The 25,356-nt window shown below is 45.7% G+C and overlaps 1 protein-coding gene across 1 annotated transcript in view; it reads right to left on the bottom strand.

Annotated features, from left to right (window-relative positions):
* Window positions 1–10,533: 10,533 nt before the first annotated feature.
* Window positions 10,534–25,356, bottom strand: part of dus4l (dihydrouridine synthase 4-like) — a 63,559-nt gene continuing 48,736 nt past the window's right edge. The window contains exons 3-6 of the mRNA XM_084338480.1: window positions 25,131–25,248; window positions 15,878–16,000; window positions 14,540–14,766; window positions 10,534–10,901 (exon numbers count right to left, since the gene is read on the bottom strand). Of these exons, the coding sequence (XP_084194606.1) occupies window positions 10,636–10,901; window positions 14,540–14,766; window positions 15,878–16,000; window positions 25,131–25,248 (734 nt within the window). The 3' untranslated portion in view covers window positions 10,534–10,635. The remainder of the gene's footprint in view (window positions 10,902–14,539; window positions 14,767–15,877; window positions 16,001–25,130; window positions 25,249–25,356) is intronic.

The following is a 25,356-nucleotide window of genomic DNA, read 5'->3' as shown; positions in this document are numbered from 1 at the left end:
AAACCCTGAGACTAAGCTTAATTCAGAACGAAATCCATCTGTTATGTCGACACTTGTGAGTGAATGTCCAGTAGTGGAGGTTAAGATGGGGGAAATTGTGGTTCCATCATTATTGGATACTGGGTCCATGGTCACAACGATGACTGAGAGTTTTTTTAAAGAACATTTTGGTCACCTCACCGATGCTCAGTTAAGTGAGTGTGCATGGTTAGATCTTCGGGCAGGAAATGGTCTAGAGCTGCCATACCTGGGTTATTTGGAGTTGGACATCACGCTTTTGGGAACATTTATCACAGGCAGGGGTGTCCTGGTAGTAAGAGATGCAGATGACCCTCAAATGCAGCATAAAAAAAGGTTAACCCCGGGAGTACTGGGTATGAATGTAATCAAAGGGTTTTATCAGGAGTTGTTTGTACAGTCTGGCTCCAGTCTTTTTGAGGATCCTAGAGTAACAGAGGCCCCGGAATGGAGACAAGCCCTTAGACACTGCCAAGTGGAGGAGACCATGGCCAATTCCCCTGAGCCCTTCAGAGTCAGAGTGAGAGGTAAGCAGCCATTTTGTGTAGCTGCCGGTACATTAATAATGGTCCCTGTAACATGTCCTAAGGTCCATTCACAGCAGCACATGGAATTATTGGTGGAGCCATTACGGCCAGGATGTGGGGGTACTTCCAGAAGGGCTGTTAGTTTCACCTGCCCTAGTGACAGCTGAAGCAGGGATGCCATATGTACCAATCACTAATCTGGGCTACTCTGATGTTTGGCTAACCCCACGCAGGGTCATCGCTACGGTGAGCATGGTAACTGTAGTATCAGAACCAGCTCCTCAGGTTGAGTTTCGCAGGGATGTGATTAACAATGAGTGCACAGCATCTGTGTCCCTTCCGGGAGCTGAAGCTAGAGGGGGGGCTGACTGGGTTTTGCCTTCTTTTGAGGGATTAGATGCATCTGAGCAACAACAAGCGGCAGCTTTGATTAATAAATATAACAGTCTGTTTGCAAAAAGTGAAGCTGATTTGGGCTGTACCAATCTGATTCAGCATGAGATCCCCCTGCTAGATGATGCTCCTGTACGGCAGCCGTACCGTCGCATCATCCCGTCTCAATATGACATGGTGAGGGCCCACATAAAACAACTGCTGGACAGCCAGATCATCAGAGAGAGTTGTAGCCCTTATGCATCACCCATTGTCATGGTACAAAAGAAAGATGGCGGAAACCGAATGTGTGTAGACTATCGTCGCCTCAATGCTAAGACTAGGAAATATGCGTTCCCTTTGCCACGGATTGAGGAGTCATTAGATGGACTGGTGGGAGCTAAATGGTTTTCAACTCTGGACTTAGCCAGTGGCTACAACCAAGTGGAGGTTGTGGAAAAGGATAGGGCAAAGACAGCATTCTGTACTCCATTCGGTCTATTCGAATTTAATAGGATGCCATTTGGATTGTGCAATGCTCCTAGCACTTTTCAACGCCTTATGGAGCGCATGTTCGGAGATTGCCGTTATCAGTCTGTTTTACTGTACCTTGATGACGTGATTGTGTTCTCTTCCTCTGTTCAGCAGCACATAGAGAGGCTGGAGGAAGTTTTCTCTCGGCTACAGAAGCAGGGGCTCAAGGTAAAGGGTTCTAAATGCCATTTCTTTCAGAGGCAAGTGAAATATCTGGGCCATGTAGTTTCGGCTGAGGGAGTGGCAACAGACCCGGACAAGGTAGCAATTGTGAAGGAGTGGTGGACCCCCACTAATCTGGCCGAGCTCAAATCTTTCCTGGGGTTTGCTAGTTACTATCGGCGCTTTATAGCTGGGTTTGCAAAGATGGCTGCTCCTTTAAATCATGCAGCAGCACAATTGTCCCCAGGCATAAAAAAGGGTAAGACTCCCAGGAAGCCACTGGCCCCGGTCTGGACACCAGAGTGTGAAGAGAATTTTGGCCAGATAAAAACGGCGCTGATCTCTGCACCAGTGTTGGCCTATGCAGATTTTCATAAGCCATTTGTATTACAGATTGATGCTAGTCATGCGGGGTTGGGGGCAGTACTTTGCCAGGAACATGGAGGGAAGCTCAGGCCTGTCGCTTATGCTAGTAGGGCACTTAAACCTACAGAAAAGAACATGCAGAACTATAGCTCTATGAAACTAGAGTTTCTTGCTCTTAAGTGGGCAGTGTCGGAGAAATTCAGAGGGTATCTGTTAGGGGGTTCCTGCACTGTATATACAGATAACAACCCACTTACCCACCTAGACACAGCTAAACTTGGTGCAGTAGAGCAATGATGGGCAGGCGAGCTGGCTCCATTTAACCTTACCTTAAAATATCGTCCTGGGACTAGGAATGGTAATGCGGATGCCTTGTCTCGCCGGTACAGGGAGGCCAGTACGACTGAGGCCTCGGAGGAGGAAGATGTTTGGGAGGAAGGGCTCTTTGGCATCCAGTCTGACATTTCTGTGCTTCCAGGTTGTTCCAAGGAGAGCCGTGTTGCAAGAACAAGATCCAGTTATTGGACCACTGTTGGCCTGTTGGAGAAAAGCCAGGCCACCCGATGCAAAGGAGAGGGAGAGGTTTGGCCAGGGTACCAAGGAGCTTGCACGCCAATGGGGGCGCCTGAGAGAGGAAGGGACAGTGATGTATCGACAGTGTAAATCTCCTGATGGTGGTAAGGAGATCTATCAGCTTGTACTACCACAGTGTTTACATAAAGATGTGCTCACTCAGCTGCATGATAATCATGGGCATCAGGGGGTGGAGCGGACGTTGCAACTTGCGCGTTCGCGGTGTTACTGGCCAAATATGTACAGGGATGTCGAGAAATAGTGTCTACAGTGTGGGAGATGTGTGTTGGCTAAAGCTGTACAGCCAAAAATTAAACCAGTTATGGGCAGTCTACAGGCTTCTAGGCCACATGAAATCCTGGCTATAGATTTCACCATGTTGGAACTAGCTTCAAATGGAAGAGAAAATGTGCTGGTCTTAACAGATGTGTTTTCCAAATACACCCAGGCCATTCCCACTAAAGATCAGCGGGCCAGTACCGTAGCTGATGTTCTGGTTAAACAGTGGTTTCATTTATTTGGTCCTCCTGAACGTATCCATTCAGATCAGGGGAGAAACTTTGAGAGTGGGTTGGTCAGGCAGTTATGCAAGGTCTACAAGATTCGCAAGTCTCGTACTACCCCTTACCATCCTCAGGGAAATGGTCAGTGTGAGAGATATAATCGCACATTACATGATTTGTTGCACACACTGCCCCCAGACCAGAAGAGATATTGGCCGCGGCACCTTCCTCAGTTAACCTATGCATATAACATCACCGTGCATCAGTCCACTGGCATGACTCCCTACTTTTTAATGTTTGGCCGGGAGCCCCGACTCCCTGTGGATTTTTTGCTAGGGGAGGGGTTAGAGGAGGCGGAGCAGGGTCTAGAGGACTGGGTAAAGGAGCACCAGGAGTCACTGGAGGGAGTGTATAGCCATGTACGACAGCGCCTGGCTACAAGGAGGGAGTACAGAGATAAGAAACAGGAAGAGCAAGTGAGAGATCCATTTATAGGGGAGGGAGACCTTGTATATGTCCGTAACCATGGGGTGAAGGGTCGTAACAAGATTCAGGATGTCTGGGAACCGACCCCTTACCGGGTGGTACAGTGCCCCGCAGAACGTGGTGTAGTCTACTCCATCACCCCTGCAGTTCAGGATGGTCCGGTGCGGCATGTCCACCGGACTGAGATGAGAGGTATGCCCATAGGTGGGTTGAGGCCTGATACAGGCCATGATTTGGGGGAAGAGCAGGGGGCTGGAGGAGACAATGGGGTGGAGGACACAGATGTTACATTGACAGAAGGACGGCCGGTGGAGTCGTATAGTGAGGGGTCAATGTCAGAATCCAAGCTTTGTCCAGAGGATGATGTGTTGGAAGGAGGGGATGGTGACTTGGAGACAGATTTCCCAGTGGTGGTGGAAGGCCTCAGGAAGTCTAATAGGAGTACTGCAGGCAAACACGATAATCCGTTTAGACTCCCTAAATCTGCAGTTTAAGGTTTTCCCCAAGTAGTAGATTGTATTGGTATATCGTCGGGACGCCGATACATTTGGAGGGGGTGTATGTGGCGGGTGGCATTAATGAGAAAGGAGGAGGGGCCTCAATGAGTCAGGTTCCCTTATAGGGGGCTACCTGCGGGAGGAACGTTAGTTGGAATTGTTTGTTGCGGCCGGTGCAGTGAGGTAGGTGCACACCTCACTCCGGAATGCAGGAACAAGCATTACACGCTAAGGTAGGCAGTGGTAGTATTATGGTATAGGAATAGCGGGTTTTAATATGGGCTGGGCAATATGTGTGACATGGAGTGTTTGTTCCAGATCATTTGCCTGGTTCCCAGCGGGATTGAAGGTAGTCGGTAGGATAATAGGACTACCGACGGACCAGGTATTTTAAATGTAGCACTTTGTTTTAGCATGTAATGTTGTCTAATAATTATGGGTGTTATTGTTATTGTTTTAATAATAAAGTGTTTTAACACTTTGACTGCCGGGACACGTCTTTTCACGTCTTTGCTGGCCATGCTAAAGTTGCCGGGGGACGCTGTACAGCGTCCTTATATCAATATTTCAAAAATCTGCGATCGGATTCATATTCCCCCTCCGCTGGCCTGAGATCCACCAGCAGGACCCACTGAGCTCTCTGGCGGTTCAGGAGCGCCATCTGGTGGCCGATCGGCGCAATCGCCACACAGGATGTTGAATAGAGGTTGTCATGACGACCGTAGTACTTCCGGGCGCTCGCTATGGTTCATGGGACTCTGGCTCGTCACGCTACACGGTGATCGATTGGCAATAACTCGATAAACAACATGATTTGGACGTATATACCATTATACAAGCTGGAGATGGACCGGGTAAAAATATATCCCATAATGATAAAATTTCTACTCGACGATGCGCGGAGACTGGGGTGAGTTTTAGCGTGTAACGTTACCGTCTTAGATACTAACTGCTATTATCAACATTTGACCCACATTAGATGATTGGTATAACGCTGCCCACGGAATTATAAACGCCTCCTCGCCCATCCGGTCAACATCAGATGACGTGTAGTAACTTCTAGAAGTACGTCTAGTTGGAATTTTTTATATCGCGCTGATTGCCATCAAACTGTATTTCATCATCAATATAATGCATTTGGGGCTATATATCACGTTCTGGAGAAAGCTGCAGAAAGAGATGAAAACATACTTATACATTAGACCATACTTTACTATGAATATGTGAATGAAAAAGTTTAACGTTGCTACACAATGAACAATACATATAGGACTTTGAATGGGCCCTAATAATGGCAATGTAGCAATAGAATTTAAAAAGTTATAGCCCTGCAAAGAAGGGGACTTTCTCCATAGACAAATAGCGCTGGCAATCTATGGTATATCATTAATTTAACCCAAGGCAACCAAAGTGTTAATACTGTTGTGTTTGTTTCCCGGCAGAGCACCAGTGGTCCAGCTGCTCTTGTCGTGAAACACGTTTTTAGTTATTGTTTGGTAGTTACATAATTATGTCTAATCCGCCCGTATGAAATGCTATTTATTGACAATTGATATCGCTCTCCTTCATTGTGTGAAGTATCACCAGGTTGCCGTGAATCAAACCCTGCCCGGTCAAGGCTGATTGGGGTTCCTGACATGAGGTTGAAGTGGGCTTATAGTAATTTTGTCCACCCCTTTTATGTAATAAATATTATTGTTAAATTAACCTACACTCTTGTGTCTTTCTTAAAGCTAGGAACTTAGCGGGTGTAACAACAGTAATTTTTTTTGCCAAGTAATCTCTGTCCTTGAAATTCAGTCATTCAAACCTTTATTTATTCTTGAAAAGACAATTGAGGTCACCCTCATGTTCAATGTCGTCGAGACTTTACAGACATTTCAATGCACATATTTTTACAATAATAAATATTAATAACTATCTATATATTACTTTTCACACATGGACCAGAGTGCACCACAGCAATTAAAAATTACTGTCCCGTCATGTAATAATTGCAGTCAGACATGTAATTGTGATATTCTTTCTAAAGGTGGAGCCCTGCTAGACCATCAGCAAGGTCAGACATTTGTACAATACTATGTACATGTTTGTTTACACTCAAGCGTGTAAATCAGACATTATAAACTGAATGTGCGGACAGCAGCTACTTTTAGGTTTCACTTTCACATAGTTTTGGGAAGGAGCGAAAGTAGGCTCGAAAGATGACACGTTAAACAATTATGTCATCAGCTTGTGACTGCAACTTGTTCCTGTTCGCGGATGACTCAGCCCTGCTGGTCTCTGACAAGAACAAGTTACAGGTTGAAAAAACCCTCAGCTCAGAACTCGGCAGAATCTGCACCTGGCTCGCTGATAACAAACTATCATTACACCTGGGTAAAACAGAGTCCATTCTCTTTGGATCAAATAACAAACTCAGCAAGACCGACGGCTTCTCAGTTACAGTGGGTGACAATCAGGTAGTTACATTATCCCCCATGTTTGAACAAGGTAGTTACATTATCCCCCATGTTTAAACAAGGTAGTTACATTATCCCCCATGTTTGAACAAGGTAGTTGTACATTATCCCCCATGTTTGAACAGGGTAGTTGTACATTATCCCCCATGTTTGAACAAGGTAGTTACATTATCCCCCATGTTTGAACAGGGTAGTTGTACATTATCCCCCATGTTTGAACAAGGTAGTTACATTATCCCCCATGTTTAAACAAGGTAGTTACATTATCCCCCATGTTTAAACAAGGTAGTTACATTATCCCCCATGTTTGAACAAGGTAGTTGTACATTATCCCCCATGTTTGAACAAGGTAGTTGTACATTATCCCCCATGTTTAAACAAGGTAGTTACATTATCCCCCATGTTTGAACAAGGTAGTTACATTATCCCCCATGTTTGAACAAGGTAGTTGTACATTATCCCCCATGTTTGAACAAGGTAGTTGTACATTATCCCCCATGTTTGAACAAGGTAGTTGTACATTATCCCCCATGTTTGAACAAGGTAGTTACATTATCCCCCATGTTTGAACAAGGTAGTTACATTATCCCCCATGTTTAAACAAGGTAGTTACATTATCCCCCATGTTTGAACAAGGTAGTTGTACATTATCCCCCATGTTTGAACAAGGTAGTTACATTATCCCCCATGTTTAAACAAGGTAGTTACATTATCCCCCATGTTTAAACAAGGTAGTTACATTATCCCCCATGTTTGAACAAGGTAGTTGTACATTATCCCCCATGTTTAAACAAGGTAGTTACATTATCCCCCATGTTTGAACAAGGTAGTTACATTATCCCCCATGTTTGAACAAGGTAGTTGTACATTATCCCCCATGTTTGAACAAGGTAGTTGTACATTATCCCCCATGTTTGAACAAGGTAGTTGTACATTATCGCCCATGTTTGAACAAGGTAGTTACATTATCCCCCATGTTTAAACAAGGTAGTTACATTATCCCCCATGTTTGAACAAGGTAGTTACATTATCCCCCATGTTTGAACAAGGTAGTTGTACATTATCCCCCATGTTTGAACAAGGTAGTTGTACATTATCCCCCATGTTTGAACAAGGTAGTTGTACATTATCGCCCATGTTTAAACAAGGTAGTTACATTATCCCCCATGTTTGAACAAGGTAGTTGTACATTATCCCCCATGTTTGAACAAGGTAGTTACATTATCCCCCATGTTTGAACAAGGTAGTTACATTATCCCCATGTTTGAACAAGGTAGTTGTACATTATCCCCCATGTTTGAACAAGGTAGTTACATTATCCCCATGTTTGAACAAGGTAGTTGTACATTATCCCCCATGTTTAAACAAGGTAGTTACATTATCCCCCATGTTTGAACAAGGTAGTTGTACATTATCCCCCATGTTTGAACAAGGTAGTTGTACATTATCCCCCATGTTTGAACAAGGTAGTTGTACATTATCCCCCATGTTTGAACAAGGTAGTTGTACATTATCCCCCATGTTTGAACAAGGTAGTTGTACATTATCCCCCATGTTTGAACAAGGTAGTTACATTATCCCCATGTTTGAACAAGGTAGTTGTACATTATCCCCCATGTTTGAACAAGGTAGTTGTACATTATCCCCCATGTTTGAACAAGGTAGTTGTACATTATCCCCCATGTTTGAACAAGGTAGTTGTACATTATCCCCCATGTTTGAACAAGGTAGTTGTACATTATCCCCCATGTTTAAACAAGGTAGTTACATTATCCCCCATGTTTGAACAAGGTAGTTGTACATTATCCCCCATGTTTGAACAAGGTAGTTGTACATTATCCCCCATGTTTGAACAAGGTAGTTGTACATTATCCCCCATGTTTGAACAAGGTAGTTGTACATTATCCCCCATGTTTGAACAAGGTAGTTGTACATTATCCCCCATAGGGCAGCTTTCATGAGAAAGAGGAAAAGAACAAAACCACTGGAGAAGAAATGATCAGATATCAGTGAGACGCTTTGACATTTTATTTGACACACAAACAAGTAAATAAAATACATCTGATGAAAAAAAACGTCTTCTTATACATTCATGCTCCTGGGTCATCGACTGAGGAGGTGGAGGTAGTCTATTTTATTTATGTATTATTAACCTTTATTTACCCAGGGTAGGTTCGCTGAGCACGGATGCTCTTTGTCAGGAACGCCATGCTTCAGATTCACACAGTTCCATTCACACCTGGGAGCTGCCCAGTACAACCACAGTCTGACACCTGGGAGCTGCCCAGTACAACCACAGTCTGACACCTGGGAGCTGCCCAGTACAACCACAGTCTGACACCTGGGAGCTGCCCAGTACAACCACAGTCTGACACCTGGGAGCTGCCCAGTACAACCACAGTCTGACACCTGGGAGCTGCCCAGTACAACCACAGTCTGACACCTGGGAGCTGCCCAGTACAACCACAGTCTGACACCTGGGAGCTGCCCAGTACAACCACAGTCTGACACCTGGGAGCTGCCCAGTACAACCACAGTCTGACACCTGGGAGCTGCCCAGTACAACCACAGTCTGCCACCTGGGAGCTGCCCAGTACAACCACAGTCTGCCACCTGGGAGCTGCCCAGTACAACCACAGTCTGCCACCTGGGAGCTGCCCAGTACAACCACAGTCTGACACCTGGGAGCTGCCCAGTACAACCACAGTCTGACACCTGGGAGCTGCCCAGTACAACCACAGTCTGACACCTGGGAGCTGCCCAGTACAACCACAGTCTGACACCTGGGAGCTGCCCAGTACAACCACAGTCTGACACCTGGGAGCTGCCCAGTACAACCACAGTCTGACACCTGGGAGCTGCCCAGTACAACCACAGTCTGACACCTGGGAGCTGCCCAGTACAACCACAGTCTGACACCTGGGAGCTGCCCAGTACAACCACAGTCTGACACCTGGGAGCTGCCCAGTACAACCACAGTCTGCCACCTGGGAGCTGCCCAGTACAACCACAGTCTGCCACCTGGGAGCTTCTGCCCAGTACAACCACAGTCTGCCACCTGGGAGCTGCTGCCCAGTACAACCACAGTCTGACACCTGGGAGCTGCCCAGTACAACCACAGTCTGACACCTGGGAGCCGCCCAGTACAACCACAGTCTGACACCTGGGAGCTGCCCAGTACAACCACAGTCTGACACCTGGGAGCTGCCCAGTACAACCACAGTCTGACACCTGGGAGCTGCCCAGTACAACCACAGTCTGACACCTGGGAGCTGCCCAGTACAACCACAGTCTGACACCTGGGAGCTGCCCAGTACAACCACAGTCTGACACCTGGGAGCCGCCCAGTACAACCACAGTCTGACACCTGGGAGCTGCCCAGTACAACCACAGTCTGCCACCGTTGGGCCACTGAGCAACTCCACTGGAGCAGTTATGGGTTAAGTGCCTTGCTCAAGGACACTTCAGCGGTTGGTGTTAAGGGGGTAGGAGAGAGTTATTAATTCACTTCCCCAGCCCAGATTTTTTTTCCTGCCGGTCCGGGGGATCGAACCAGCGACCTTCCGGTCACAAACCCGCTTCTCTGCCCTGTCTATGCCCCGGGGTCCTCCCTCCACCGCTGCCCTGTCTATGCCCCGGGGTCCCCCACCGCTGCCCTGTCTATGCCCCGGGGTCCTCCCTCCACCGCTGCCCTGTCTATGCCCCGGGGTCCTCCACCGCTGCCCTGTCTATGCCCCGGGGTCCTCCCCCCACCGCTGCCCTGTCTATGCCCCGGGGTCCTCCCTCCACCGCTGCCCTGTCTATGCCCCGGGGTCCTCCACCGCTGCCCTGTCTATGCCCCGGGGTCCCCCACCGCTGCCCTGTCTATGCCCCGGGGTCCCCCACCGCTGCCCTGTCTATGCCCCGGGGTCCTCCCCCCACCGCTGCCCTGTCTATGCCCCGGGGTCCCCCACCGCTGCCCTGTCTATGCCCCGGGGTCCTCCCTCCACCGCTGCCCTGTCTATGCCCCGGGGTCCCCCACCGCTGCCCTGTCTATGCCCCGGGGTCCTCCCCCACCGCTGCCCTGTCTATGCCCCGGGGTCCTCCCTCCACCGCTGCCCTGTCTATGCCCCGGGGTCCCCCACCGCTGCCCTGTCTATGCCCCGGGGTCCTCCACTGACCCGTAGGTCTGCTGGAGGTAGTCTATGACAGCCGCTGTGCTGGACAGGGAGTTGAAGACCTTCCTCTCCGGCTGGGAGCTGACCCTCTCCAGCATGTAGGTGAGGTGCTGGTGGAAGCAGGTGAAGGGGGTGCCCTGCTCCAGGGCCAGGTCCACCCAGTCCCACAGGCACCGCAGCGGGGTCTCCTCGTACCCCGAGAACATGGCGGGGTTGGTCAGCAGGCCCCGCGCCACCATCACGCCTGACGGGGAGACAGAGGCGAGAAATAGCAACGAATGAATCGTTTATTTCAAACAATAAATATATTTTAAGATCAATAAATATAATCAAGAAATAACTATGTAAAAATTAAAATAAATACTAAGATCTGATGATGATTTTAGTATTAAGTTTTATTTTTACATAGTTATTTCTCGATTATTTGCTGTGAAAAGATAAATAATAGAGTAAGTAAAAAAAAAAAACAGTCTCTTGTCCAAAAAGGAATAGGAAGAAGCAATATATAAACCCTTAAAAAAATTTCAAACAGTGATCAAGTTCATATATAAATCATAAATAGTTATTTTACAAACAGAAAAAAAACTAACAAATAAAAACAAGACAAGTCAATAATTTCAATATGACAATACTTGTATTCACACATTTAAGCTACTGTATGTGCATTTGATTTATTGCATACTTAAAGGGGCTATAGATAACATTTGTATGTAGAGAAAATGATTGATTCCTGAATTGATAATTTAAAAAAAATTGTCTGGTCCAAAATGACTGTTGTTTACATGTTGCATGCATGTAGCCCCTCCCTACTTTCCATTTCCCCTTCAAAGGCCCAATCAGTGATCCATAACGGGCACAAGCCCCGCCCCCACGGAGCGTTTGATACAGGGACACCAACCCTAACAACAGGTCAATATGATTTAATTGTATTTTCTATTCTGTGGCTGTAAAATGTTAGCTTACAATTAGTAACGTTTCTTCTCTTAGTACTTACTCATTATGGGATGTTTTAATTCGAAGCAGTGTCTCTATGACACTAACTCACTCATTCAGTAATTCAACAAGAGTTGAAGACCTCTCCACTGAGACGGCCGTCATAGCAGACACAGAGGCTCTTAACTTAACCCTTTCACTGCCACCCGACAGAAGGTTAACCCTTTACTATCACACTACCGACGGGTAGGTTAACCTGCTGTCGTGTGGCAGTGAAAGGGTTAACCTTCTGTGTATTGTCGCAGTGAAAGGGTTAACCGTTTGGTAGTGTGGCAGTGAAAGGGTTAACACGAGCGAAAGGCCTCTCTCTCTTCTGTCCCGATTCTCCTGGACGGTCAGAAGCCTTCGACACAGTCAACCATCAGATCCTCCTCGCATCTCCCGCAGGAATGGGAGTTGTAGGCTCTGCGCTGGCACGGCCAGGGCCGGACTGGGGAAATAATTCATACCGGGAGATATAGCGCGAAATATAGCCCCAATCAGGCCACTTTTTAAGCGGGGGGTCTGGGGGTCCCCCACCCGGAATTTTTTTGTTACAAAGACTTAATTTCCTGCATTCTGGTGAATTTTAGTGCATGTGAATCACAAACTAATGAGCCAACAATTGCTTAGTACAATGTACAATGGACCTCAAATAAAACTGTTGTGGCACTAGCAATGCTACTCTCTCCACCTTCAAAAAGAAAAAAGCAAGAGCACAACATATTTTTTCTATTTACTATTATAATACAGTTAACCACTCTCTCCTGTAAGGGCCTTTCTTTTTCTTTGTTTTATCCCTCTCTCCTCCACCCTTTCTCTTTCTTCCACTGTCCATCTTGACATCAACGTTAATTGACTTTCGCTCTACTGTATCTCTCCGGGTCCCTCACTACCTGGCTCACTGCCTGGCTGTTATTCTGCATCCGAGTGCCGTCTGCCATTCCATTCGCCGCCTCCGCTGTCAATCAGTTGTATCGCCTGGTCCCGCCTCCACCAATCACAAGCGGCAGCACGGCTCCATTGTGTGTGTGTGCGTCAGCGTGAGGGAGAGAGTCAGATAGTTCTCCAACTCTGTTGCAGACAGTGAAATCCTGGTTGTTCCCCACCCACCTAGGTTATCTAACTATCACGCCGCGCCGCCGCCACAACTAGAAACAATGGCCTGGCAAAAAAAAGAAAAAAAATTATTATTATAAAAAAAATTAAATACATTTTTTTTATATAAATTTTTTTTTATTAATCTGTGCAGGCCAGGCCACCGGGAAAACTCCTGGTGCTCCCGATGGCCAGTCCGGGCCTGGGCACGGCTGTCATCCTACCTCGACGACTGCACCTACCAAGTACCATGGTGAAAGGCACATTTCTGCCTGGATGACAACCAATCACCTCAAACTGAACCGAAGCAAAACAGTTATTTCACCCGTCAGTCGAATCCTCCCCCGCTGGCCGACCTTTCCATCACAGTGGTCGAATGTAGCCGTGGCTTCATCCCCGACCGCCACGAACCTAGTAGGTGTGGTCCTCGATGACTGGCTGAACTACTCTGCTCATATCACCTCAACAGTCATGTCTCGCCTCGACTACTGCCATGCACCACCACCAAGCCACTTCAACTCATACAGAACGCAGTGTTGCCCCACTTCTTAGAGAGCTGCACTGGCTCCACATTAGGGCTGAACGATTAATCGATTTTAAATCGAAATCGTAATTTGAAATGATGTAATTAGCAAATCGCAAAAGAAAAAGAAATCGCAATTTTTTCTTTTTTTACTTTTAACCAGGAAGTCCCATTGAGATACAAGATCTCCTTTGCAAGTTGTTGTTATTGTTGTAGGAACGGTTTGGGAGACGGAGGTAAGGGGTTTTAGATTGTGTGTTGTGAAGTTTAGACTTCAGAGAGGGAGAGTAAAGTACAGAAAAAAAGGTACCGTTGGGTACCAGTATCGATTCCCAGGTAAAAATAAACATTTTCAGGCTCGGTGTCCCGAACAGACCCACCGCGTAGGCCAGATGCAAGCCGCATTTTACAATAAACCTCTGTGGGGCTGCTTTTAAAAAAAAAAAATTATTATAATCGCAAATTTAATCGCAATATCTGTCCGAAAAATCGCAATTAAATTATTTCCCAAAATCGTGCAGCCCTACTCCACATCGCTGCACGAATCCGCTTCAAGGCCCTCGACCTGGCATATCTCGCAGCGAAGGGAACAGGCTCCCGCCTACCTCTGGTCAATGGTTTCTAACTACACACCATCAAGACCCCTCCGCTCTACATCCTCTGGCCGCCTCAGACCCACTCCTCCTATCCAAGCTCCGGGAGGGTCATCAAAGAGAAGCCGCCTATTCTCGGTCCTTGCTCCACAATGGTGGAACGAACTTCCCACCACAGTTAGGACAGCCGAAACCCGGACAATTTTCCGCCGTCGACTAAAAAGACACCTCTTCGAACAATATCTGAAAAGAAAATATTAAAACTTCTTACTGTCTTTTTACTATTATACTATTGTACCCTACTACTATGCTACTATACTTATACTACTACTTATCATGCTCATTATGTCTTTACTAATATAACTCAACTCAACTAAACTTAACTAAAAACTCAAACTCGATACTATTTGATGAACACTGCCAGAGAGCTACCTCTCTTGCCGATGCTAAATGACTAAATGTAAATGTCAACAACTCACTCATTCAGTAACTCAATAACTCACTCACTCATGGTTAGTCTCTCTGTCCCTAGTGGCAGCTCACAGGAAATGCGCTTTGTGTAAAGTGAATCACATCTATGACACTGTGTCCTTGTTTTTTTTTAGGTGACCTCAAAGACCTATTTAACTTGTTGAAAAGGAATACAATATGGGACCTTTCAATTTCCATAACAGTAATAGTTGTAAACTAACTTACCGTCAACACCAGTAAGCTGGTGGATAGACTCTACATCACGGAGGTATTTGACGTCACCGTTGGCGATAACGGGAACCGATACGCTGTCTTTGATGGTTTTTATGGCGTCGTAATGGACCGGCTGGTGGCGCTCTTCAGCCGTGCGGCCGTGGACTGTGATCCACGATACACCGGCCGACACGGCCTTCTGGCACAGGTCCACTGTCCGCCCGAGGTCCTTGTGAATTCTGAGTGTTTCATGAAAAGCAAGCCACGAAGACAATAGACAGTTCATTAGTGCCTTGCAAAAGCAAACTTACCACCTGAGAGTCTAAGAACACGGTGAAACAAGAATGCAGTGCATGGTTATCTGGTAATCACTAACTAGCATGGTTCTATAGTAATCACTAACTAGCATGGTTCTATAGTAATCACTAACTAGCATGGTTCTATGGTAATCACTAACTAGCATGGTTCTATGGTAATCACTAACTAGCATGGTTCTATGGTAATCACTAACTAGCATGGTTCTATAGTAATCACTAACTAGCATGGTTCTATGGTAATCACTAACTAGCATGGTTCTATGGTAATCACTAACTAGCATGGTTCTATGGTAATCACTAACTAGCATGGTTCTATAGTAATCACTAACTAGCATGGTTCTATAGTAATTACTAACTAGCATGGTTCTATGGTAATCACTAACTAGCATGGTTCTATGGTAATCACTAACTAGCATGGTTCTATGGTAATCACTAACTAGCATGGTTCTATGGTAATCACCAACTAGCATGGTTCTATAGTAATCACTAACTAGCATGGTTCTATGGTAATCACTAACTAGCATGGTTCTATGGTAATCACTAACTAGCATGGTTCTATAGTAATCACTAACTAGCATGGTTCTATGGTAATCACTAACTAGCATGGTTCTATGGTAATCACTAACTAGCATGGTTCTATGGTAATCACTAACTAGCATGGTTCTATGGTAATCACTAACTAGCATGGTTCTATGGTAATCACTAACTAGCATGGTTCTATGGTAATCACTAACTAGCATGGTTCTATGGTAATCACTAACTAGCATGGTTCTATAGTAATCACTAACTAGCATGGTTCTATGGTAATCACTAACTAGCATGGTTCTATGGTAATTACTAACTAGCATGGTTCTATGTAGGGATGTCCGATATTATCGGCCGATAGGCATAAAAATGTGATATCGGAAAATATCGGTATCGGTTTTCAAAAAAGAATTGCAAACAACATGGTATGGTTGATTGACACCATCACTGATACATTCAAATGGACATGTGGAAAATACCCCCCAGCCCTTCTCCTCCACCCACGTACCTTATTTTAATGGAGGTCGTGTAGTTAGGGTTGTCCACTTGGTTTCTGACTTGTCTGACCATGTCTTTGACCAGCTCGGGCTTGTTGATGAGACACGCGCCATACCCCTCGGACACTGCCCACCTGAACACACACAGCAGAACTCATTCAAGCACCAGATAAAACAGGACCAGGTGAGCCTAGTTAAAGGATAACTCCACTTTTTTTTTTAAATTAGCTTATTTAACATCTTCCCTGGAGTTAGACAAGAAGATGCATACCTTTTTTGTCTCTGTGCGTGCATTTTAGCTTTGGGAATAGACTCTCCGTTAGCATAGCTTAGCTTCATCACTGGAAGTGGGGGAGGACAGTAGCCTTACAGTGCCTTACAGTGTATTGCAAGGTCTGACATTGACCAAACTTGATATGCATGACCTTGGTGGGCTCTAGGTCAACTCCTGAAAAGGGGGTCAATGTCAGACCTTGCAATCAAAAGTTAGGGGCGCACTGAAATTATGGCAAGGGTTATTAGCCCCCTAACTTTTGATTGCAAAGTCTGACATTGACCCCCTTTTCAGGAGTTGACCTAGAGCCCACCAAGGTCATGCATATCAAGTTTGGTCAATGTCAGACCTTGCAATACACTGTAAGGCACTGTAAGGCTACTGTCCTCCCCCACTTCCAGTGATGAAGCTAAGCTATGCTAACGGAGCGTCTATTCCCAAAGCTAAAATGCACGCACAGAGACAAAAAAGGTATGCATCTTCTTGTCTAACTCCAGGGAAGATGTTAAATAAGCTAATTTAAAAAAAAAGTGGAGTTATCCTTTAAGCTGGACCCGGCCTCAGATCACACACTTACATATTTCACATCAGTCAAATGACATTGTAGGCTGGCCCTCATACTGAATTCCTAATGGGCTAGGATGAATATTTTAATTTCAACCTTTAATTAAAATCGTAAGCTTCTGAGGTTTCCCCTCATTTACAGAAACGACGATTGTACAAATGTAAACAGTTCATAATAAAAGCAATATTCAAAAAGAGTAAAAAAAAATCAAAAATAATCAGCTAAAACAGTTACAGGTAAACATACCAAGGGAAGGGAGAACCTCCGACTTCCAAAGGGGTCATGAATGTGCACCACATTAGAATGAAAGCTATTGGGAGTTGCGTTCATATGAAAACGCGAAAGCGGCAGTCAGGGTAAAAAACGAAACTCTATAACAGCATATAGGTATGATATTTCATTCTATAACAGCATATAGGTATGATATTTCATTCTATAACAGCATATAGGTATGATATTTCATTCTATAACAGCATATAGGTATGATATTTCATTCTATAACAGCATATAGGTGTGATATTTCATTCTATAACAGGCAAGGGGATCAATAACGGGATACCGTATCGTATCTTATGTTGGCATTTCCCTTTGTAATTAGGCCTTCCTTTTCCAATTTCCAAAATAGACGAGGTAATCTCCCTAAAACAGACCTTTGAAATGACAGATATGCTGTGTGGTTATAGGTGGTCACTTGTGGTCAGTCACTCATACATGGACATGTGTACGTATGAGCAGGTCATGCAGGTGCTGGTAGTGATGCTGTTCTCTGCATCTAAATCGTCACCTCAAACAGCATCATCCACGTGATCTTGCTTTCACTTGCAAAATATGAACAGCTTTATGGAATACATTAACCTAGACAAGTTAGCGTGACACCTGCCGGTGCCATCTGAAAATGTCGTCTGTGGGGGCGCCCGAGTGGCGCACCGCACACAGCACTACGGTGCAACACGGCCGACCCGGGTTCGACTCCCGGACCCGGTGATCTCTGCCGAATGTCTTCCCGGTCTATCTCCCATTCCTCCTCTCTCTCTCTCTCTCTCTCTCTCTCTCTCTCTCTCTCTCTACCGGACTGATCGGTAGCTACAGTAGAATCAATAAACACATAACTTGTCCGAAAGGACAAGTAACATTTGAAAATGTCGTCTGTGTTTTGACGTGACATAGACTAAATGTGGCAAATGGCATTATGGTAGCAGAGTGCCGGTAGCAGGGTGATCTCCAGAGCTCACTGTGACAGGACATGCAGCTACTCACTTCATAATGATTACAAGCAGTAGGAGGACGCTATTGTTCACATTGAGACTTTTTACAATTACAACAAGTTACATTTAAGACTTTTTAAGACCTTTTTAATACCACTTAGAGCCAAATGTAATACCAATTTCACGACCATACTAGGAAAAGGAAAAAATAAACACAGCGACACTGAACTGGCGACTGCACTGCATTCTTGCACGTTCCATATAAGCTTTCGCCAGACGCACCAAGCTCCTGGTAGCCGCGCAAAAAACAAACAACTTGAATACAAAAACATTTAATATATTTATTATTCAGTGATTCCCGCAGAAATGAAATATACTTAGGGGGAACGACTGTGGGCGGGGGGGCTCCCCCCAAAGTATAATTTATGGGTGGCTCCCCCCAAAGTATAATTTATGGGTGGCTCCCCCCAAAGTATAATTTATGGGTGGCTCCCCCCAAAGTATAATTTATGGGTGGCTCCCCCCAAAGTATAATTTATGGGTGGCTCCCCCCAAAGTATAATTTATGGGTGGCTCCCCCTAAAGTATAATTTATGGGTGGCTCCCCCCAAAGTATAATTTATGGGTGGCTCCCCCCAAAGTATAATTTATGGTTTTTAAAGTTTTTTTTACTCACTCATTGCCACCAATGCAAATGAGTGCTCACCGAGTAAAAACAAAAGAAAAACACACATGCAGCGAGAATCACTGATATTATTTATTCTCCTGACAGCTGGGCTGCCCACACAAAAATGTAATACCTGTGCAAATTACATTTAAGACACCCGTTAGGCCTTAAATTGAGAATTCAATACTAGGGATGCCCCAATCACGTTTTTTGCCACCGATACCGATCACCGATCGTCTTGAGCCATATCGGCCGATACCGATATCGATCGTTTTTGATACATTTTTCTTTTTTATATAATTATTATTTTTTTATAAAATATATATATTATATAATTATACTTGTAGTTGTATTATCTGCGAGACATCGCCACCACGCAACAAGTCAAAATGCTCGCTATCTCCACTGTCTGTGTGTATACTCTGCTTTGATCAAATCACATTCAGCATGCCCTCAGCAGGGTATATCTGTAGCTACTACTAGCCGGCTAGATAACGTTAAGGCAACGCCTCAGTGAACTATTTAGTTTAATGGGACGTTTCGTTTTGAACAGTGAGCTGATAGTTTTAATTAATTGATCTGATGTCAGTGGATCATGTATCAGAAACATTGTACACTGGTCTCTGTCTCTATGTAGACACAGGGCCCCGTGAAACAGTACTGGCAGAAACATTGTACACTGGTCTCTGTCTCTATGTAGACACAGGGCCCCGTGAAACAGTACTGGCAGAAACATTGTACACTGGTCTCTGTCTCTATGTAGACACAGGGCCCCGTGAAACAGTACTGGACACAGGTGGAAGATCATGTATCAGAAGCATGCAAAAACCCACACACACACCAGCACACACACACACACACACACACACAAGCACACACCACACAGACATTCATGCATACACACAGAAAAGACATACACACACCCCCCCCTTTTTTTGGAGAGTGTCAGCTAGACATGCAAACTCATGTCTCTCACTTTAGCACACACACACACCGACACACACACACTCACACACACACACACCAACACACATGCACACACACAAATTATATGCCGTTGAGGGCCATTCTGATAAAGAGAGCGGAGGAATATTGAAAACAGCCCCTCCTTCTACTCCGCTTCCCATCTAAGATCCTTTGTCCTCAAACTATGACATGACAGCTATCAATCATTAAGCCAGGAGGAAGGGTGGAGACGAGAAATGTATAAATGATGTGACGATGTATTGACGAGACCACCACTTGGCACTGGCTCGCTCTGTGTGCGGAGGTGCGTGGTCCGGTTTGTGGTCTACTTGTGCTGTGACGGTTCAGTAAAACTCTGCAGACTGCCATCTGACTCTGTCTCGTCTCTCTGTTCACCTCGCCGACATTCAATAAAAGAACTTAGGTTACATGAGGGTATTTCCTTTCAGAGCTAACGTGAGCTAAGAGAGCTAACGTGAGCTAACATGAGCTATCATGCACGTCTACTAGACTATTGCTGGAGCATTTGTTGATATCAGGAGCTATCAGTAGCTAGCCGGCTAGATACCATTAACAATGCCTCATGTATTAAACTAAAAGTGAATAGTTGACTGGGTCATTCTGTTTAAACAGTAACGGTAGCTAACGTTAGCTCACGGAGCTCGCATGCACTAGGTTAGAGCAGACTAGATAGAATAGATAGATAGATCTTTATTTGTCATTGTTGGTACAACGAAAAAAATTTAGGAACATCACCACTGGCATACAAACATAAGATATAGCATGTGCAAAATAATAATGTCAATAATAATAGTAATATAGTAATAAAGTATCAATGTCCCAATGTCCTCAATATAACATACCATCATTGTCCCAAGTTCAAGTTCTTTAATAGTTGTCATACAGAAGTACAGAATACTTTCATACAAAATGCTTCTTACTGTTACGCTCCAGAGACTGTGCTAGACAAGATAGTATCAAATAACATAATAACATAATATAGCATGAATTTAGAAGAAGAAAATGAGGTCACAGTGTTCGGTATAGACATATGTACAATGTTCTGAGTTACCATATAATATACAATACACAATACTATGCAGTGTACTAATGTACAGTACTATCTAGTGCAAAGCAGAAATGGGATGAGGTACAATTTTAGGTACAATTTACAGTAAGGTGTACGAGTTGTAGTGCAATCCTTCATCCATAAATATAAAGTGTGGGGAGTGGGTGCTACAGTGTGTTTGTTTAAAGTGGGTGTGTGCTATAAAGTGTGTGGAGTGGGTGCTACAGTGTGTTTGTTTAAAGTGAGTGTGTGCGTGTGGATGTGTGTGCTATGTGCGTTTGGTGGTTGTTGTTGTGTAGTGTTCATTCATTGTTCGTTTAGCAGCCTGATGGCCTGGGGATAGAAGCTACTTCTGAGTCTTTCTGTGCTCGCCTTGAGACTCCGGTATCGCTTGCCTGACCGCAACAGTTCAAAGAGGCAGTTGTTCGGGTGACTGGAGTCTTTAATGATTCTCTTAGCCTTGCCCTTGCAACGCTTGTAGTAAATGTTCTGGAGGGTGGGGAGCCCCCCTCCAATTGTGCGTTCGGCTGAACGTGTCACTCTTTGTAGTCTGCTTCGGTCTTTTGCAGTGCTATTCCCAAACCAGGAGGTGATGTTGCCGGTCAAGATGCTCTCTATTGTACATGAGTAGAAGTTCTTAAGGATCTTCTGGCTGACTTGGAACTTCCTTAGGCGCCTGAGGAAGTAGAGGCGTTGTCGTGCCTTCTTCACCACACTGTTAATGTGTGTGGACCATGTCAAGTCCTCGGATATGTAGGCTCCGAGGTACTTGAAGCTGTTGACTCTCTCAACCGGTGCCCCGTCGATGCTGAGGGGGCTGTAGTCCTTGACCCCCGACCTCCTGAAGTCCACAATCATCTCCTTTGTTTTGCTGACGTTCAGGGAGAGGCTGTTTTCCTGGCACCATCCCGCCAGGACCTTGACCTCTTCCAGGTAGGCCCTCTCGTCGTTGGCAGAGATCAGGCCCACCACCACTGTGTCGTCAGCAAATTTGACGATTGTATTGCTACTCCGCTGAGCCACACAGTCGTGTGTGTACAGGGAGTAGAGGAGGGGACTCAGAACACAGCCCTGGGGGGCCCCTATGTTGAGGGTGATGGATGAGGAGGTGCAGTTGCCTGCTCTCACCACCTGGGGTCTGCCAGTCAGGAAGTCCAAGACCCACTGGCAGAGGTCATAGCCCAAGCCCAGGTCCCTGAGCTTGGCTATGAGTATGGAGGGGACTATGGTATTGAATGCCGAGCTGTAGTCGATGAATAGCATTCTCACATAGTTCCCCTGCCTCTTGTCCAGGTGTGATGCTGCTGTGTGCAGCACATGGGATATGGCGTCCTCCGTGGACCTGTTGGGGCGGTATGCAAATTGCAGGGGGTCCATGTTGATGGGGAGGGAGGAGCAGATGTAGCCCTTTACTAGCTTCTCAAAGCACTTCATGGCTATGGAGGTGAGAGCTACAGGGCGGTAGTCGTTGAGGCAAGCAGGCTTGGATTTTTTGGGTACAGGGATAATAGTGGATTTCTTCAGGCAGGTGGGGATGACAGCCTGTTCTAAGGACAGGTTAAATATGTCAGTGAATACTGGGGCCAGTTGGTCGGCACAGACTTTTAGGACGCGGCCGGGGATGCCGTCCGGACCTGCTGCCTTCCTGATTTTCACTTTTTTAAAGGTCCGCCTCACCTCATGCTCTGTTACCCTGAACACTGCGCCTCCATCAGCAGCCGACCCCCCCCCCCCCATTGCCGAGGCTTGTGAGCTGGTGTTGTTATTACCAGCATCAAACCTCGCATAGAAGGTATTGAGGTCGTTTGCTAAGGAGATGTCACTGTTCAGTTTGAGGGAGGCGCCTTTGTAGTCTGTCATCGTTTTGAGCCCCTGCCACATAGCTCTAGAGTCAGCTTGTTCAAACTGGAGTTCAATTTTATCCCTGTAGCGCCGTTTGGCCTCTGACACTGTCCTCCTTACGTTGTGTCGCGCCACCTTGTGGTCATTCATGTTGCCTGCCACTAGGCCGTCATTGTATGCTTTGGTGCGCTCTCTCAGAGCTTCACGGACGGATTTGTCTACCCAGGGTTTTTGATTTGGGTAAACTTTCATTTTGGTAGTGGGGATTGTTTCTTTCACCCTAGTACAAACATAGTCCAGCACTGTCTCCGTGTAGGCATTAATGTTATCTGTGTCGCGGAACACAATCCAGTCTGTGTGGTGAAACACTGACCGGATCGTCTCTTCTGACGTCAGATCCCATTTCTGCACCTCTCGCGAGACTACGGGAGTACTTTTAATTCTCTGTTTGTACTTTGGTGAAAGAAAAATTGACGCGTGATCTGATTTACCAAAGCCACTATCAGAATGAGCCTTGTAGCCACCTTTAAATTGCGTGTAACAGTGATCTAGGATGTTACCGCCTCTGGTGTTGCAAGTCACATGCTGATAGAAGTCAGGCAATACCTTTCTCAGATTGGCGCTATTGAAATCTCCCAGTACTAAAATGGCGGCGTTAACGTTAGCCACTTGTATTCTATTTACCTCGTCGTGTAGTCTGGAGAGCGCAACCTTGTTGCTGGCTTGCGGTGGAATATACACTCCGATCAGGACGATCGCCGTTAACTCCCTCGGGAGGAAGAAAGGACGACACTTGATGGTTATATATTCCAGTTCTGGGGAGCAGTGGTTGGATAATTCCTTCACGTTCGTTGGATCACTCCAATTTTTGTTAAACATGAAGGCAATACCTCCTCCACGTTGTTTACCGGACTCTGATGACCGATCCTTGCGATGGATAAAGAAGTGATCCGCTGGTTGAATTGCGTGATCTGGAACCTCCGGTGTGAGCCATGTTTCGGTGAAGCAAAGGACATTGCAGTCCCTAACGTCTCTTTGATATTGAATCCTTGCTCGGATGTCATCCAGTTTATTGTCTATTGATTGTACATTGGCTAGCAATATACTGGGCAGTGGTGTACGGTGGCGTCTGGATCTCAGCCTGTTACGGATCCCAGCCCTCTTTCCTCGTCGTCTTTTCCTGGGCTCTGGGAACAAAGGGTCTGGTCCTAATCTCCGGAGAATTTCTTCAGGCCATTGATGCGGTTCGGAAAGCTGATCCAGCGAGTAATCCAGTTGGTAAGTTTCCCGTAATCCAATGTCTATGAGTGACTGACGGTCATATACATTAAATGCACCAACAGTTGGTACGCACAAAACTCTAAAAACTATAAATATTAACAAAAGTAAACACAGTCTCGACGGAGCGAACAGAGAGGCAGCCGGTCGGAGCGGCGCCATCATCAAGCGGCGCCATCACCAAGCTTGTTTACACAGGGAAGGAGGAGGAGGAGACGGAGCGTCTGAGACAGAACTCAGCGAGTGAGATCTCCGCTAAGAATTGGATCATGTTCTTCGATCGGTTTTGACGATCGGCGAAAATAAAGCATTATCACCGATCACATATTTATACTGATTATCGGCCGATAACGATCGGGGCATCCCTATTCAATACTAAGTACGTTTTAACTAGAGCTGGGCCGTTAACGGCGTTAACGTGCTGCGTTAACGCTATACTAGTATCGCGCGATAATATAATTAACGCATTAATCTAAAAAAAAAAGGATTTTTTTTTACCCAGGGTAGGTTCGCTGAGCACAGATGCTCTTTTTCAGGAACGCCCTGCTTCACATTCACACAGTTCCATTCACACCTGGGAGCTGCCCAGTACAACCACAGTCTGACACCATTGGCCACTGAGCAACTCCACTGGAGCAGTTGATTCAAGCCATGTCACATAGTTCAAGTTTGAAATGATTCTTTCTGTTTTGCTCCTGAGAGTGCTAGATACTGTACTGTACTGGTAATATTATTTATCTGTGTTAACTTCTGAATAAAACAACTTATTAAACACAAGTACATCTTATTGAACATTATTTTGATATTTCATTACCAATTATCATAGCAAAACAGCTTTTTCAAACAGTCTGTAATGCATTTTGGAAACGGGAGATGGGCTCATGGTGTAATGGGCCACCTGGCCTGAGAAACATAAGGAGGAAAGAAAAAGTAAGGACTTACTTCTGGTCATTATTTGGGTAGAACACACATATTTTGAATGCCTTCGGCAGTTTTTTTGTTTTTGTTTTGGGCCATTAAATCCAGGATTGCAGATAGATTAATCTAGATTAAAAAAATGTATCTATGCCCACCTCTAGTTTTAACCCTTTCACTGCCACACTACATCAGGTTAACCCTTTACCATCACACTACCAAACCCTTTCACCGCGACAATACACAAAAGGTTAACCCTTTCACTGCCACACAACAGCAGGTTAACCCGTTCACTGCCACACTACAGAATATTAACCCTTTCACTGCCACACTACAGAAGGTTAACCCTTTCACTACCACACTGTGTGATAGTAAAAAGGGTTAACCTTCTGTAGTGTGACAGTGAAAGGGTTACCCCGCAGATACCGTGACAAAGGATTTGGACCCTGGGGGCCGAGATGATCTACTGTCCACTAGTCACACCTCTGGGGACAGCCACAGTTGAGGTCCACTCCGTCGGAGAAGGGTGCCACCACACAGGCTGCGTCAGCCAGCAGCTGGGCGTCGCTGGAGGCAAACTGCACTATCAGGGGCCGGTCGGCTGGAGGCACAGAGAGAGAGAGAGAGAGAGACACTATCAGGGGCCGGTCGGCTGAAGGCACAGAGAGAGAGAGAGAGAGAGACACTATCAGGGGCCGGTCGGCTGGAG

This window comes from Notolepis coatsorum (assembly GCF_963971535.1).
Source record: "Notolepis coatsorum genome assembly, contig: SUPER_1_unloc_1, whole genome shotgun sequence".
In the NCBI taxonomy this organism is placed as follows: Eukaryota; Metazoa; Chordata; class Actinopteri; order Aulopiformes; family Paralepididae; genus Notolepis; species Notolepis coatsorum.
This window is presented reverse-complemented; position numbering and strand designations above follow the sequence as displayed.